This window comes from Phalacrocorax aristotelis, chromosome 8 (assembly GCF_949628215.1).
Source record: "Phalacrocorax aristotelis chromosome 8, bGulAri2.1, whole genome shotgun sequence".
In the NCBI taxonomy this organism is placed as follows: domain Eukaryota; kingdom Metazoa; phylum Chordata; class Aves; order Suliformes; family Phalacrocoracidae; genus Phalacrocorax; species Phalacrocorax aristotelis.
In genome coordinates, this window is record NC_134283.1 from 38,656,677 (window position 1) to 38,673,284 (window position 16,608).

The following is a 16,608-nucleotide window of genomic DNA, read 5'->3' on the forward strand; positions in this document are numbered from 1 at the left end:
TTTAATGGGAAAAACCTCTTTCTAAAATGAGTTTTCCTGCTTAGTCAGAAATGCATCATGCCACTTGTGGTTTTCCAGTCATTGGAGCTTGGATTGCTGCAGTGCTAAGTATAAGCATGACTACATGGAGCAGCTACGTGCCATTTTCAAGACATTTGCTTAGCATTTTGACAGGCAAGAGGTACCTAACAGCCAAACCAGCAGACTAGCATCCAGGAGATCTTTTTTTGTTCCTTGGGAAGCCCTGCTGCTTTATGGGATCCAGGGTAGCTTACTTCATCTCCCTAATTCAGTTCCCATCTGTGGGAGAAGAGGATGAATCACATTATTTATGAATTCCACCAGGCTGGGTGGCCTGAAGCATTGGTCACCAGGTGGAATCTACCCCTGAGCTGCTGCTTTGCTTGCTTTCCCTTCCTAAAACACTCAATCCCAGCAGGCAGAAGCAGCATCAAATGGGCCCAGGTATGCAGGGGGTAAGCTATGGGCTCAATAGCAGTCTGCACATTGTGTCCTCCTGTGGTCCTCAGTGCCCACAAAATGCAGCCTGCTGACATGCAGCCAACACAACTCACCTGCTCAGATACAGAGGTATGGTGTTAGAAGCACTAGATGCCAAGCAATCATGGACTGGCAGGGGCAACCAGCTCCCCTCAACTTCAGCAAGACCCATGTACCACCCATGGATTAAAAACACTCCTACAGAGCAAAACTGCAGAACTGAGGTATGTCCTTCACTTGAGGGAGCCACCACCCCTAAGCAGACAGAACTGACTGGTGAGATGAGATGCTTATCCCTAAAAGTGCAGGATAATACAATCAGATCTTCCAGAGGGTTGCTAAAAAAAAAAAACAACACTGTAAAGAAAGGGTTAGAATAGAGGGATGAGATGGAACCCTAACAAAAAGTTTTAAACTGGTTGAAAGGCAGAACAGATAGATCCAAAGAAATACAGTCACCCCCTTAAGTACAGGCACAGTGTGCCTTTCCATGTTGCAAACCAGGGTGGTTTAGACTAGGCTAATTTTCAGTTGGAAGGAGCCTACAATGACCATCTAGTCCAACTGCCTGACCAATTCAGGGCTGACCAAGTTAAAGGATGTAAAGGATGAATGTTTAGCTGGAGGTTTGCTGAGAAACACATGGTGACTTCAGGTTTCTCAGCAGCTCTGGTGAAAGGCAAAGTCATCCCTTTTCTGTGGTTTTGCCAACTTTTGCTACAAGGAAAAAAACAGCTCTTGTCATGCCTTTGAGTAAAAAATTTTGCTGTAAAAAGGCGCTTCACATTTTTCTCACTTTGGCGACATTTGTTCGCTTTGCTGAGAAAAACTCACAAGGTGACAAGCATAAAATTTTGTCAGAAGCACTCACTGGAGCGCCCCAGGTGATTCATTACTCAGGAACTTCCTCAACCTCAGGTGGCCCCAAATTTAACAGCAGCCATCCTTCTTTTTAAACAGTGGCCTATTGTGCTAACGTCCTTTGCTGTGTTGCTAGATTTCATATGCTCTCCCTCAGTCTCTTTTTCAAAGTCTGCTTGATGAAAAAGCTATTTTTCCCCCCAAAGATTTAATATATTTTGGATTATATGCTACCAGTTCTTCATTTTTCCAAGATCCTCTTTAGTCATCTACATGTGCTCACAATTTAGAGCTCTATTTCTGAGACTTCTGGGCAATGTTACAATAACCTAGTTCAGACTTCTTCCAGGGTGCCTTGCCTTGGATCTTTTTGCTCTGTTTTTTTTGTCTGTCTTCTGTCAGATTTCCCAATCTGACAAGACAAAGGCCTTTTCTGGGAGGAGAATATTTTCTGCACTGGAAGATTTTCACTCTGAACAATATTCCCAAATATTCCTTTCCTTTTCTCTCTCACCAAGGCTTTACAAGTTACATTTTCTCTATTTTCACTTTTAAGCCTTTCTTTTTTCTACAAGGGCATACTGTATCCCTTGTAGAAATGGTGAGAAATGAATCTGATCTCCCCAGCCAGTGTTTTTTAGAAGAGCTTTATGTGCACAGGAGTGCCTGTCTTTTAACATTAAAACTCCTAAACTGTGAAGAGAAAATGTGTTCAGTGTTTCTGTTACCCCTGTTTCACCTGCTAAGGTCCATTTGGTGTTTTTTTTTTTCTTTTAATTTTTGAAGGCTTTGGAAGCACTGCTGAGATGAAAAGCTGCCCCCTCCCTCTGTCTGCCACTCTGCAGCTTGAGATCTTGCTTCTTATTGAAAGCTTCAAGAAATGAGAGAAAAGAGAAAGTTCCTCCTATGGGAGAGCATCCCATGTGCTTGACTCTTGCAGCTGGGCCCTCTTGGACCCCTCTTCACATCGTGCACCTATCCACAGTGCACAGTTACTTATTTTTACTACTTTTCCCTTTTACCATATAGGGACTCATCCTCCGCTTTTCCTTTCCAATCCTCTGTTCACACATTTGCCTCCTATTACTTCTCATCAGACTGTGTTGTGAGAATTCATTGGTGTATATAACATGCTTTGAAGTTGTCCAAATAACAGTGATGTAACACTTTTGCACTTCTATAGGCTCTTTTATCTGAAGATCAAAGTAGTAAGTGAAGATTACCATGATTGGATTATTGCTGCTTAGCCTTTGGATCTAAGGGTAAGCAGCAACTCTTCTGGGTAGGCATTAATCAGAATTACTGGATGATTTTATTAAATAGATGGAATGCCGTAAAGTATGCTACTATTTAAAGAAAGGGATATGTACATGAGCTTTATGCCCTTTACTAGCATTTGATGATAGAATCAGGTGGCTCCTAGCTGTCACTTGGCTCCTTGATCCAAGTGAAAATGGAAGGGAGACCAAGACACTATCATGGAGGACTTCAGAGACTTCAGAGGTGACTCCATGCTCTGCCTCCTCCAACTCCAGACCCTAGCCAAGCATAGTAAGGCTTTTGCCCCTGTTTTTTATTATGACCCACATTTTGCTTTTCCTAATTACTCAGCTTCATCAGACCTTTCACAGTGAACAACCTAACACTTCTGTCATATTTCAATAAATTTTTCTTCTCCTGCTCACCTTTTTGGGGTGTTACAATGGACATTGCTTGCTGTATGTATTCATTCCTGGACTTCTTGTGAAAAGGGGATATGGTACTTCCCCAGTGACCAGGACAAGTAGTTGGGATGAAGTCTGGTACAAATTCAGAACAGGTACAATAAATCCAAATTCTAGTGGAATAAGAGAAGTACTCAGAGCCTCCCAGTGGAAGGCCATGAGGTTTTGGCCAGCTCTGCAGATTAAACCAGCAAAGAGCAGCTGTGGATGCTCAGTGTGTTGTGAGCCAGAACAATTTGAACTGAGGAGTTCAATGCTCATTCGACTGTGTATCCAGACAGTGTGCACATTATATCTTAGTGCTGATAAAAGTGATGTACAGCATATGGAAGTTATTTAAGCAGGGCTTCCTGTGAAAACATGCTCAGAGTTTCACATCTTAGCTATAGAATTTTTCCAGAGTGCCAACGTTAAAGCAATGTGTGACAGGTGGCCTTGCAGAGGACACCACTTCAGGGAGATGGAGGTCATTCAGCTCCTCACAACCCTTATTCTTAAACCAAAACATTTGACAATCGACCTAGCTATTAGGAAGACACAATCATGCGCAGTCCTGACTGCAGCTCGGAGGATGTCAGACCCCAGCTGAGCCGACTGCTTGGGAATAACAGGTTATCAAGAGGGAAGAGAATGAAAAGAGAAATTGTGTTTCTCTTACTGATTGAAAATTGGCAAGTTGGAATACAGTGTAAGAGGGAATCCCTGGAGCCTCAGAGGGTCTCCTGCCGAAGCCACGGAGAAGGCTATGTATCTCAGAGGCACCCCTATAAATCTTAGTGCCCCTCATGATCCTGAGCCAGGGCACAGCACTAGAAACACAAGCAGCAGATGCCATTTCCTCATCACAGATGTCCTAATAAAACTTCCCAATAGATTAAAAAACTAGGCAATGCACTCTTCCCCCTGCTATTTTTAATTTTGTGTTCAATCAAAAATATGAGAAACATTTATTTAGTCCTGAAGAAAGAGACCGCAAATATATTTTTAGCTTAATAAATCTGCTTTTGGATCAAGTGTTTGACTTCTTATCTTAAACACAGCTGGTAGAATGATTAGTAAATCTGTCATTCAATGGGGAGACTTTCAGCAAATTTCTTACTTTCCCCCAAGAACCTCAATGATAGAGGCCTGAAGTCAGAGCTGTGGAAGAGTGACTAGGTATGCCTGACGGGGAAACCATCCTGAGGAAGTGGCCTACAGATCAGTGGGGGAAACATTCATGACCTCTGCAGCATTTAGAAATGTTCAGATGGCAGCATGGAAATCCAAAAGCTTCATTTTTCTTTTACAGATGAAATTGCATTTCCCAACAATATTCTCTCAGTTAGTTATTTCCTTCCTCTGATTCCTCTGTATCCTTCAGCATTCTTCTAAATGAAATAGAGGATAGCAAGGATGACTATTTTAAAAGAATTTCCATCTTCCCCTGGCTGCCACATTTTGGTTGCCATGGAAGTGCACAAGCTCCAAAGGGGACTGTTTAGATGGATATTGTGCGATTTGTCAAGCTGCTCCTCTGGTGAGTCATCTTCCCTTGTTAAGTGCGTTTCAGAAATAAGTGTGGTCATCAGTTCCTGGTGATTTGCAAGTACTGCTGTTACCCCATGACCTGAATTTCTTCTCCCTGGACATAATTAACTCTGCCAGATAGAGATAATTGCAAAATCATTTGGTACACTTTTAAAAGAAAAGAAGACTTCTCCAGAAGTTGCAATCTTAATTTTTCACTTCTATTCTTAAAGACCAACCTTCACTCACCAGTTCAGTCACACTGCCAAAAATAAATGGTCTTGAGCTTTGTCCTCATGGACAAGCCTCTAAGCCTCTTGGATTCACCCCACATTGGAGCAGGAGTAGCAGGGATACTGAACCATCTTTGCTTCCAGGCTGGTTTGGCCGCCTTATCCTCCAGGGCAGCACCAGCGTGAGCTGCAAGTTGCACATGCTTCCCAAGGAAACTACAAACTGCTTCTTCCTTCATTGCAAGAATGTGCCCTTTGCCTCGAGTCCGTGCAGTGAATCCAACTGATGGTGAACAACCTGGTCTGTAGGAGCAAGTACACCATCTCCAACATCCCCAGAAAGGCTTTAGCAAGCCCTGCCAGTGAGCAACACTCCCTCCCCCCCACACCTTCCTGTGCAGTATGAGGAAAAAAACCAAAAGTACAAAACTTTTCTCATTGCTTGTGAGACTCCTGCCTTGGGACAGCTTGCACAGCTCTCCAGTGACTCTCCAGAGAAGTTAAGTTCTATTCAGTTTATAATGGATACCACAAGGACGGCACCAGAACTGTGCATCCGGCTGAAAAGACAGGCAGATGCTTGGAATGTCAGAGAAGATGCCGACTGAAATCAAGAAAAGCCACCAAATAAACACTGAGGCTCAGCTTTCAGTTCAGCAAGGAATTAAAATCTTTTTAATTGGCAAATGCAGCTGGTTCTAATTTCCCCAATTCTAAATTTTTAATAAAATAAGTAAGTACGCTGCAAGTGTAAGTTAAGAAAGGACAGAACAGAAATAATTCCCTTGAAACAACCCAAATCAAACCTCTCACTAAAAAAAAAGAAAATTTTTGTCCTAAGCAATTTCTGATTTAGGTCTTGTCTAAAACCAGATAAAATCTTTCAGTACCAGGAACATCTTGATGAAATTTAAAAGTGCTGCTATTTTTCAAAGTCTCTAGAGGCTAGTTTAGGAAAAAAAACCTCAACATCTTGCGGAGCAATTCTGTTGTTATTTCCACCAGCTCTATGCCTGAAGTCTCCTGTGATTTTTTTCACTTGATCTAAACCAAAATGTAAATAAACAGGAAAAATAGCAGAAGAAAATGTTCAGCATTAATTACAGGTACATAATAAATACCGTACTTGCTCTTCCACAGCCAAACCACTATGACTGAGTGCGACAGAAAGCCTGTGAAGGAGTGCAGTGAAATACAAGCCCAGCTATACACCACATAGATCAGCCAGAGCGTACTGTTTCCATGTCACTAAAAACAAATAACGATGTCCACAAGATACCTATAAATAATAGATCGTCTCTATTGACTGGATAGCAGCCAGCATTTATATCTCTCCTTTCCACCTCAGAGTGCATTCATTCATCATCTCTGCGAGCAAACCTCCCTAAGCAGCGTGCTCCCCCCAGCCAGGGAGTCACCGCTTGGCACGTGTCACTGCACCTGCATTGGCTCCGGGTCTGGACTCTGCAGGTAAGTTAAGACCCATTTATCTCTTTATCCCAAACCAGCTGAAGGGTGAATTTCATCTTGTGCCATGTCTCCTTGCATGCAGTAAAACCCCACAGTCTTTTGGGCACGCTGGTATGGCCCAACCGCCTCCCAGGAGTGCTCCCTCACGGCACCTTGTACAGACCAGCCGGCACAGAAACTCTTCCAGCTCTTGCATCCCTGCTGATGGTCTTGAAACATCCCCTCTCAAGCCTGGCTGTCTCCCAGACCCAGGCTCTGATAAAAGCTTCATTCATCATTTCACTTCTAGTGCAGCGTGACAAGGGCATCTCCAGCTCTGTTCTCAGTCATGCAGATTATAGCGAGCAATTCCTAGCCGTGTTGTCTAGGTATCATGACATAATATCCTATCATGTCATGATATAACTATACATTTCCCTTCTATTTACGGTATGTTTTGATCTGAATCCAAAATACACATTTTGTTTCCACAGCACAGTATAAAGAGGGCCCCCGTGAAACTGGGTTTATGTTTGAAGATGCCTGCTTAATTTTCCTCTGGCAGGACACACAGAATGGCTGCATCTACTGAGTGATACTGTGTGATATTTATCCTCCTGTCAAACTCCAGTGAGGACAAGACTCCTATAGTCACTCAGCTGAGGGAAACTGTATATATTCCATCTCATGTATCTTCACAGGAAGAATAAATGCCTTTCTGGGAGACATATTTTAGCCAAATGTATTTAACTTTAGTCAAACATAAGTTTTCTGAGTCACAGGAAAAGTAACTGGATTAAATTTAATAGTCTCCAATATAGAGGAAATCTCTTTTGGGCTCAAACCATATGAAGCAACACATTTTGAGATAACAAAAAATAGAAGAGCAAGCTAGGAAACTGACAACAAAAATATGAATTTTGCTCCCTGCTTTTTTATCCTTTTCACAATGATCAAATAATTTATTTTGTAGAAAATGACAGGGCAGGGGAAAAATTCGGATACTTTGTTCTGCTGCAGAGGAGGCCGGGAAGCCTCGATGTCCCCTCGGTCTCATTCTCAAAGGCCTCAGGTCCACCCTGAGTAAGGAATGGCAGCAATGTGCTGGATGGTAGTGAGGTCCCACTCTCCACAGCTGCTACACACTGGGGTTATTTTAAGCTCTAAAGACAATTTATCAAATTACATTTCTGAAAAATGGTACCATGTGAGTCATATTTACTTCACATTTCTCTTGCTGCAGGCTCTCGCTATTGGCTGCCGGGTATTTATTACCTCTGATGCCTGCTCTGACAATCTCCTTTCTGGGTCTGTATTTCACATTTAATGAGTGCTTTTGCAATTTCATGACTGTTTGCTGAAGTTAAGGTGGCACTTAGCAAAGCCTAATGGTTTATGGCCCGTTTCAGACTTCACTGGTTTCTGCCCATTACTATGTACGTGCAACTACTCACAGCTCCAGCCAGGATGTTGCTTCTCCCCCATCCTGCTCTGTATCAGCCAGTACTTTGAAAGCACAGACCTCAGGGACAACAACAGGGACAGTCTCACCCCACCCAGGGCAAACTAGTCCTCGTGGCAGTGACTGAACCACATCCAGTGGGGCCACTGGTCAGCGATGGTGCAGAAGAGGGATGACACACTCCAGTGGAAAATGTCCAAGGGCTCACAGCTTTCTTTGGTTGAAGCTATGTACCTACAATTGAGTTATTCCATTTATGGCTTAGGAGGGATAGATTCCTTGCTCATGCTCATGTTGCAGCATCCAAAGGCACAACATAGACTGACACCAGCTGTGGCTGGGACTCTCCATGACTGGTTACTGCCTGGCCTTTTATAGAATCATAGAATCATGAAGGTTGGAAAAGACCTCTAGGATCAAGTCCAACCATTGACCAACACTACTATGCCTCCTAAGCCATGACCTGAAGCGCCACCTCTATGTGTTTTTTGAACACCTCCAGGGATGGTGACTCCACCACCTTTCTGGGCAGCCTGTTCCGATGCCTGACCACTTTGTCAGTAAAGACACTTTTCCTAATATCCAATCTAAACCTTCCCTGACACATCTTGAGGCCATTTCCTCTTGTCCTATCACTAGTAACTTGGGAAAAGAAATGAACATCCACCTCACGACAACTTCCTTTTGTCACACTCATCCAGGCTATGCCTAGACATGAAGGCTTCAGAGCTTCAAGGACAACAGCTGACCTCATGCCAGCAGCCTCACTCCTCGGGAGAAGAGGCTATGAGCATGTAACCCACAGATACACTCTGTCTTGGCCATCTACAGGTCATCAAATTCACTGTGTAGGTTGTGACTAGCATACTTAAAAGCCTGATTAAAGTTCTAGTTAGTAAGACTGTCCTTAAAAAGGACACCAGTTTCCTTCAAAAGGAAATTTTTGTCTCTGTGGGGGACCGAAGTTCCCTGGGGACTGGTCTGAGACTGAGGAATGCACATTCACAAGAGCAAGGAGCTGCTGCAAACCTCACCACCTGCTGTGCTGAGTGATGTGTCTGTAGTTTTGATCTTACATTTTTTTAATGATAAATACATAGTGGCATATACACTTAAAACAAACATGTTCTGGAAAATTTAAAAAACCTCCAGACAAATTTCCCCTACTCCTTCCCAAAACAAAACTGAAATAAACAAACCAAAACCTCTACAAAAACAAAATACACCCCTGCACTTGCTCCTTTCTGCTGGGGAGAGAATGACAGAACAGATGTATAACAGAAGCTATTTATGTTGGTTAATACATTACTGGGGAGATGCTGAGAGATTGTAGTGATAAGTTTAGAAGCAAGTGTATAGGAAATATATTGGAATAGAGCAGATCCCCACCTGCCCACAATGTCGTTCTACCAAGCATTCATTTCTAAGTGATGTGTCACAGAAATCCTGCACTAGGTTCGTGTGAAAAATACATGTGAAATACAGAGCGCACTCAGAGCCTTTCTGCACAACGACATCCTACGGAAATTCTCACTCTTCTGCTTCCTCCTTGCTTTCACATTTCACAGAAATATCCCCCTCCACTTGCAACCATCACAAGGAGCTGTACTCAGAGTACTGGGAGTTATAATAATTCCCATATTTAGTTTTTCAAATTTAATCTTCTTGCAAATATTTGTAGTTGGAAAGTGCTCTTATGCTCCATAGGAAAATATTGCTTTCAATGGAATTGTAATTTTCATTATCAGGATGATCAAATTAACAACATTAAAATAACAATGACTGAATCATTCTCATTTCCCATTTCAAAGCAATATAAAACAACACTTTGAAATGGTGATTCAAAGCATGTTTAGCTAGAGCAAATCTTGTTATTGGGATCAAAACCACTGATCTTCCCCCAATGCTTTTTATTAAAGAGGTTTCAAAATTTGCTATTCTGCAAAGTCTCAGCTTTTCATTTCTCCATGCTCCTCCTTGGAACACAAACTAGCTACTGAAATGTCCCCAAAGGAACACATTCTCCTTCCTAAATAAGAATAATGATGACAAGAACAACAATGAGAATGAAATTGGCAATAACCTGATCCTAACGCACAGGGCAGTGTTACAAGACAGCGATAAAGTTGAAATTCCCTCTGCTGGGAAGACTTTCTGAATACTCCGGCTGGACTCCTACTAATCAATGATCAGATGATAAAATGTATTCATAAAAGCTGTCACTATCAAAGTGCCCTGCAGGCTCTTATTTCCCCACTATCCCAAGCTCATTAATATTTGGACAAATTGCCATCCAACAGCCAACAAGCTGGTGTTTGGCCTCCCCGGCGATCCCACGTGAGCTGTGCTGATCTGCGCAGTGTTAGCTCCGCTTGCTGATGGAGTTGTGTCTCCTTCTCGTTCCCCCAAGCTTTGATGCCATCCCAGCATGCAAGAAATTAACTTCTACCAACCGTGTTCACCCACAAGACACGTATCTCTGCTAAAATTTCCCTTGAAAAGAAGGGAGGGAGAGCCCAAAAAAAGGAATGGTAGGGAAAAAAGAAAAAGGCCATCTGCTTTTATCAAAACATCACTTCAGATGTCACCATGGCATATAAATGCAGAAAATGCTGCCTGTAAATTCATTCATGTGACTGGCAGTACCTCTGGTTTGAGTCAAACCTGGCCAAAAATGTTCTTAGGCCAAAGTGGGACAAGCAACTTTCCTGGTCCAATGAGCTTGCGTGTAAAACCCAGGTATGTGCAAGTGGTGCAGAGACACACTGTGCCTCTTGAAGCTGTAGAGAGGGTGAATGACAGCAGTGACCTCCAGTGTCTGTGGTTTTGGTGCTTGACCTGTCCACATGCTCTCTAACCAACCAACCGACCAACCAACCTCCAACCAACATCCAGAGCAGACCTCCTGGGAATGATGCGTACATACGATCCACATCTCAAGTCACAGCTCATTAACCCCTTTTCAGCCTCACAAACCCTAAGTACCTCTGCCCCGGACACAAAACACTGGAGGTATCAGAAACCTCATCCCTGCCTGACCTCAGGTCCTGCCTCAGGTGAATATACACATACTGCAAGAAAGATCCCTCAGCTATTACAGAAATTACTTACTGGACATACAGCTTGTGCAAATAAATAAGATCTATTGGAGTTGTGCTTGCTGCTATTTACTTCCTATGCTTTTAATTAAATTTATTTTCTTTTTGAATGTCTTTATATGAATGAAGTGTTGAGAAGATATGTGTATCATGGGCTCCTGCAGTAGGCAAAGTCTTTGTCATAAGACTTGTGGGAATACGGCTCTCAAAAATGAAGGAGGTATTTCCAGATGTTATTTAAAAATAAATCTCTGCTTGTGTCTCTATCACAGATTTACATATTCTGCATTTCATGCAGTTTTTCAGCCACCTTATGTTATGCTAGCTTTTCCAAGAAAAATTAAAAGTAATTAAAGTAATCACAAGAGTCATTAATTTATACCGAGAATAAATGTCACCACTAAAAGTCCCTTTAGGAACCCTTTGGACTTTGGGTCTTATTGCACTTCCAGGCAGCAGAACTATTCACTGAAATGGGAACCAGAAGGAAAACCCAGTACATCTCTGACCTCTCTAAAGGCCAATAATACTTAAAGCCACTCAATGTGCTCCATAATCTTTGGCACAGACCATATAACCTTTCACTGGGAACCTACCTTATTATTTCTCCCTACGTTACTGGAATAGTATAGCTTCCCTATAACGCTAGAATGACCTTTTCTTCTAATGGCAACAAAGTAAATGACTGACAAAAATTAATTGCAAATGTGTGGCTTCAGAAAATCTTGTTTACATTTCTGTAAATTCCCTCAAAAGAACTCCCAAGCATAAATTCAGAATGGTTTTTTTATGGTCCCAAGTTTGAGGTCCCAAGTTCACAGGCATGAGACCTGTGAACCCTTGGATTCTTTCTGAATCTGTAACTGATTTAGAAAACTACTCTATGGCTCCGGAAGGAAGGTCAAAGAAGAACCTGTTGAGCTCCAAAGCATGCAGAAAGATTAAATCACATGAACTGGATGAAGGTTCATTGCAAGAGGCAACTCACCTTGGAGAAATATCACATCCTTGCTGCATGAAAGCTCCCAAGGAGAACCAGAGACTGTTGAATATCCCAAACTCATTCGTCTGGTCATTGGCCGGCTGGTCTCGTCCTTCTTCAAATTCCTCAGTGTGCCACTCGTAAGGGCTGAAGCGACTCACCAGGAAGAGAACAACGCTCACTCCAATGTAGGCAAAAACAATGCACATCCATATCTCGTAAGCCAAAGGATCCAGAAAGGAAAAAACTCCTGGTTTAGACTTCTGAGGTTTTTTTATCATGATAGAGATACCTAAACTCATGAACGGTTTGGAAAAGTCTATAACTTCTTCTCGAACCAGAGTGATAGTTAAAGGTGCTACAGCCACATCCGCCCTCTGAAAAGAAGAGTCAGAAGAGATTTGCATTATGGGGATAAAATATATCTACTAACTCCACCTTATGTTCCTTTGATCTGTTTACCCCTGCTATCTCAGAAGAAACCAGAAAAAACAAACTGCAAGAGAAATGTTAAAAAGGAGCAGCCCATAATATTGGTGGATTGTTTCCATTTTATGATTACTGATTGCTGGTTCTGTTTTGAAATCACAGTGTTTTCTTTTTGCAGCCACCTAGCTCTTCTTGTCTGATTTATTCACGGATGTCACAGTCTGATACAGATGATTTTCACTAAAAAAGCTTTATCATCCAGACATCAAAGGAGGCAAGAAAAGGCCAATCGCCTGAAAAAGTATGCCAGGATGTTTACTTCCGTCAGGAACTCTTTTTTGCTTGCATAACTGATGCAGGAGAAGAGGAAAAATGTCCCAGTGACACTGATGTGCACTCTCCACTTATTTTACAATCCGTCTTGAAAATGGAAAGGGAAATGCATTGAAATAGCTGTTGGCATATACAGTGGAGCTACCAGCAGGAGATAGATCATCCCTCACTCCAGCACAGGGACTTGGGCACTGACACTCCCTACACTAATTTTCCATTTCGCTGCAAGGGAAAAATAGACCCCCTCTGACTCAAAGCACTACAGAATGTGAACTACCAGAGTGCAGCAGGTTTAGAAGTGTAGGGTGCAGGTGTATATCTGAGATGATGGAAATGAGTGACTAGACAGAAAATGGTCACCAGCCATATGCTGAATGTTTGAAATCTTAGCCTTCTTTCATCCTGCCATTATAATTCAAATATAAAATCCGGAGATTCTACCCATGGGAAAGTTTGACCTTTCAATACTTGTTCTTCCAAAAATGGAAACAAAAAGAGTCTTGGAACTGTTGAAAGGAAACATTTTGACATTTCCATAGGCACAAAATGTGCTGTCCCTCCCTAAACTGAGATGTTTTACTTGGGCTGATTGTTTACATTATCAGAGCAGCAGTCCTCAAGACAGCTCAGGCTAACAGAAGGCAGGGCTCCTTTTTACTCTAGGACTTGAATGTGTTCTCAGGTACCAAGAGCTAAAGACAATGGACGAGGTTGGAAACTCACCCCATAAACGAGTTCTCCCACCATGCCGTTCCACGTTTTGGTGTCAGGGTCCCGGGCTCCGTACTTCCCATCTCTAACAATCTCCAGCCTGTAGTGGTAGCCAACGTGCTTTGCGATCTCAGCAGCGAGCTCCACACAGTAGCCTTCATACCTCTCATTGCCTTCAAACTGGTTGGCGTTCTTCTTGAGCATCACATATGGGTCTTCCTGGCACAAAGAAGACCAATATTGAACCACGCTCCACATTTCTAGAGATGCACATCAGATGCTGAGACTAGAGCCCAGTGTGTGGCTTCTGGTCCCCTTTAAAAGCTCTAGCTTTGTGTTCCTGCACCAAAGGGCACAGTCAACATGTAATAGGCTTCTTTTAGAAGGCAGGAAGTGTGATTGTTATTGTGGTATTTTCTATTTATTCATGCAGAATCTGTGTGCAGCTTCTGCAGTGATGGACCTGAGGGAAATGGAGTAGCTGGGGGAATTTGGGCAACAAACGTTTCAGTGCAGTTCTGCAAGGGATATTTAGTGCATCTGAGCTGTGACTTTTTAAAGGTATGTCTGCCTACGTGGGCACAGGCAGAATCAAATCTGCTGGACAGGAGAGAGCCTTAAGATGTTTAACTCAGCTTGGGTATTGTGTCTTCTCTGTAGACTCACAGTAAGCATTCAACAAACAAGTTGTTAGTAAAATTTCATGTTTCCGCAGGGTAAGAGTAGATAATGACACACTACGTGATACCATACATTATGGGGTACCTATTATTCTTTCATTATTGTAGCGGAGATTTGTTTTTAAAGCTATGATTCAGCCTCTCTGCACAATATGGCTTATCCTTCCAAAAATTACAGCCCCCATTCTGTGGGCTAAATACAAAGCACAGGTATAATAATCCTGATTTACCTATGCTGATGTCACTACTATCTTGTCATAATCTTTTGTATTTTCTACACTTAAGCATAAGAGCTCTTTAATACTTATTTAATTAGCCACAGCAATTTTCAGATACCTTTATGGACCCGGCAGGAAACAGTAAATGCTGTTATTATTATTATTGTTGCTGTTGTTGTTATTGCTATTATAAAAATGATACAGTACAAAGGAGGGCACATGAGGGGGAAGAGGGAATCTGCACTTCAGGGAGACGGTGGAGAGGGAGAGCTGGGACAGAAGTCACAGCACTTACTAGGATAGTTGTGACTATGTAAGTCCTGTTTTGGAGGCTTGTAGACTCATTGCCGCTTTGAGTATCTATGGCTGCTGGAACCAACTTCTCATCTTCATTCCAATAACCAATCTGCCGAATACAGAACCAGGATATCCCATTGCTATCTCATTGTAATATTATCCAAGATATGGTAACAGGGTTTTCCAAGCAGGGTCAGCTCGCTCTGTATATTCATACCCAACCAAAGATCTCCTCTCTTGATTCTTGATGTCTTTTGCTGGCAGGACCAGGACCGCCCCCATCCCACCATGCCTCCAGCCTGAAAATAATGTGGATGATACACTACAGTAGCAGAGCCTTGTACGCACATAAAAATATTTGGCACACAGTACTGGGGGATTATTGCCATTCCCTGCCTCATGCCTACGCCAAGAGTTCACGCTTCCCCTGTGTGACTTCTGAATATTTTTCTAATGGTGAGCATCATGCCTGCTGCATGTCCAGATGCTGCAGGGTGATAAAATCCTATCCTGCAGCTGAAAGCCTGCATGAACACAGGACTGACTCTTAGGACATATTGAGACAACAGGACAAAAGAATCAAGTGAAACTCCCCTCCCCCCCAACCCTGGCCAATGTCCAAAAGTTTGGGTTTATGAATAAACTGAACAGTTGTAATGGGAAGAACGCTCATGTTAAGTTGTGCTTATTAATAATCAGGGATTCGGGTGGATCTATCACTGCTTGCAGGTAAAGCAGAGTGCCACCAAATATCACTAGGAAGATCATTGTTGAGGTTATCTACTTTGAGAGCTTGATTTTATAAGAGGTTTTCCATCACCTTATGTAAGTATGCAGTTGCCTGAGCTCTGCTCATGTGAAAGGAATTTCTTATCAGAGTAAATGGGAAGGGTATTAACACAGGGCATGACCAGGAGCCTGCTGATGGCAGATTAGAGATCGTAACAGCTCAGGAGAAAAAAATCTACGCAGGTTTCTCATCTTTCTTCATTGCACAGACAAAAAGAAAGTGAGGAAAGACCTTCCAAGCTCTGCCCTAGGGCAACATAAATGGAGACACGTGTGTTTGTTTTGCACCTCTAACCTGGTGGATCTAACATACAATATACATTGTGGCAGTGATGTACGCCTTCCAAACAAATATAATTTCTGTCAGTAAATACACAGCAAAATCAAGACATTTAGCCATTCTGTTTCTTCTCCTCTAGACTGTCTCCAGATTGCCAAGTTCTTGAGGTTCAGAGCCCCAAACTGGACATAATAACTGCATTTGTTCTCTTATGAATACCACTTAGAGGAGGAAGACCACTTTGTCTGTACTCAAAGTGACACTCCTTTTGTTTCTCAATGAGAAACTTGCCTTTTTTCGCTTCACTGTTGTGGGCTTTGATCTCACATTGGCTGCTCTCAGGTGTAAGTATGAATTTGGGGTAGGAGCTGTAAATGTGGAACTTTCACTACTTGTGGTTTTTCTTAGTTTCAAACAAGTATTTTATTTTTCAGTGGATTGAGGGGGTGCAGAGGGATTCCAGTGAATGCCCCATTCCAATATACTTAGTAGCTCTCCTTTACCAACAGAATAAATGAATTCTTCTTTGTTCTTCAAATAGGTAGTATATTAGGTGGCACATCAGCACATGGAGTCAGATTTTCAAAAGGATTAGTGTTTCAGTGGCTCAGCACTCCTGAACAAGGCCTGATTTTTCAAAGTGCCTGGGATATAGAAAGGGATCAAGACTCCAGAACAGCAGAGGTGTCTGCATAGCTATCAGGACATGGTTAGTGGTAAAGCTCTTGTCACTTCAAGGAAAGCAGAATTAGGTCAACATAAAGGGTTCATGTACGGTTAGGGCAGACAGCTTCTGCCTGGCTCTGTCTTGGCTTGTCCTTGGAAAAGAAAAGTAGGAGAGCAAAAACCAGACAGTCATGTAGCTAAGCCTGAGCCAATTTGCCCTGCCAATAGCAAGGCTGAGTTGTCCAAGCTTTTACTATCCTCGAAATCCCTGCTTCACAGCTGAGATGCCCTTGTTGCTCTTGATAACCTCTTCTGTGTTGCATTTTTTTAGTAATATACCATGAGTTCTCCCTAGTGCTTTGCTTTGTTCATGCAGAGAGCTGGGA

General features: G+C 42.5%; 1 protein-coding gene across 2 annotated transcripts in view; it reads right to left on the bottom strand.

The window, feature by feature from the left end:
* GRIA1 (glutamate ionotropic receptor AMPA type subunit 1) overlaps window positions 1–16,608 on the bottom strand; it is a 140,074-nt gene that overhangs the window by 33,661 nt on the left and 89,805 nt on the right. For both annotated transcript variants that reach the window (XM_075102655.1, XM_075102657.1), the window contains exons 9-11: window positions 14,486–14,596; window positions 13,305–13,511; window positions 11,826–12,196 (exon numbers count right to left, since the gene is read on the bottom strand). In XM_075102655.1, the coding sequence (XP_074958756.1) occupies window positions 11,826–12,196; window positions 13,305–13,511; window positions 14,486–14,596 (689 nt within the window). The remainder of the gene's footprint in view (window positions 1–11,825; window positions 12,197–13,304; window positions 13,512–14,485; window positions 14,597–16,608) is intronic.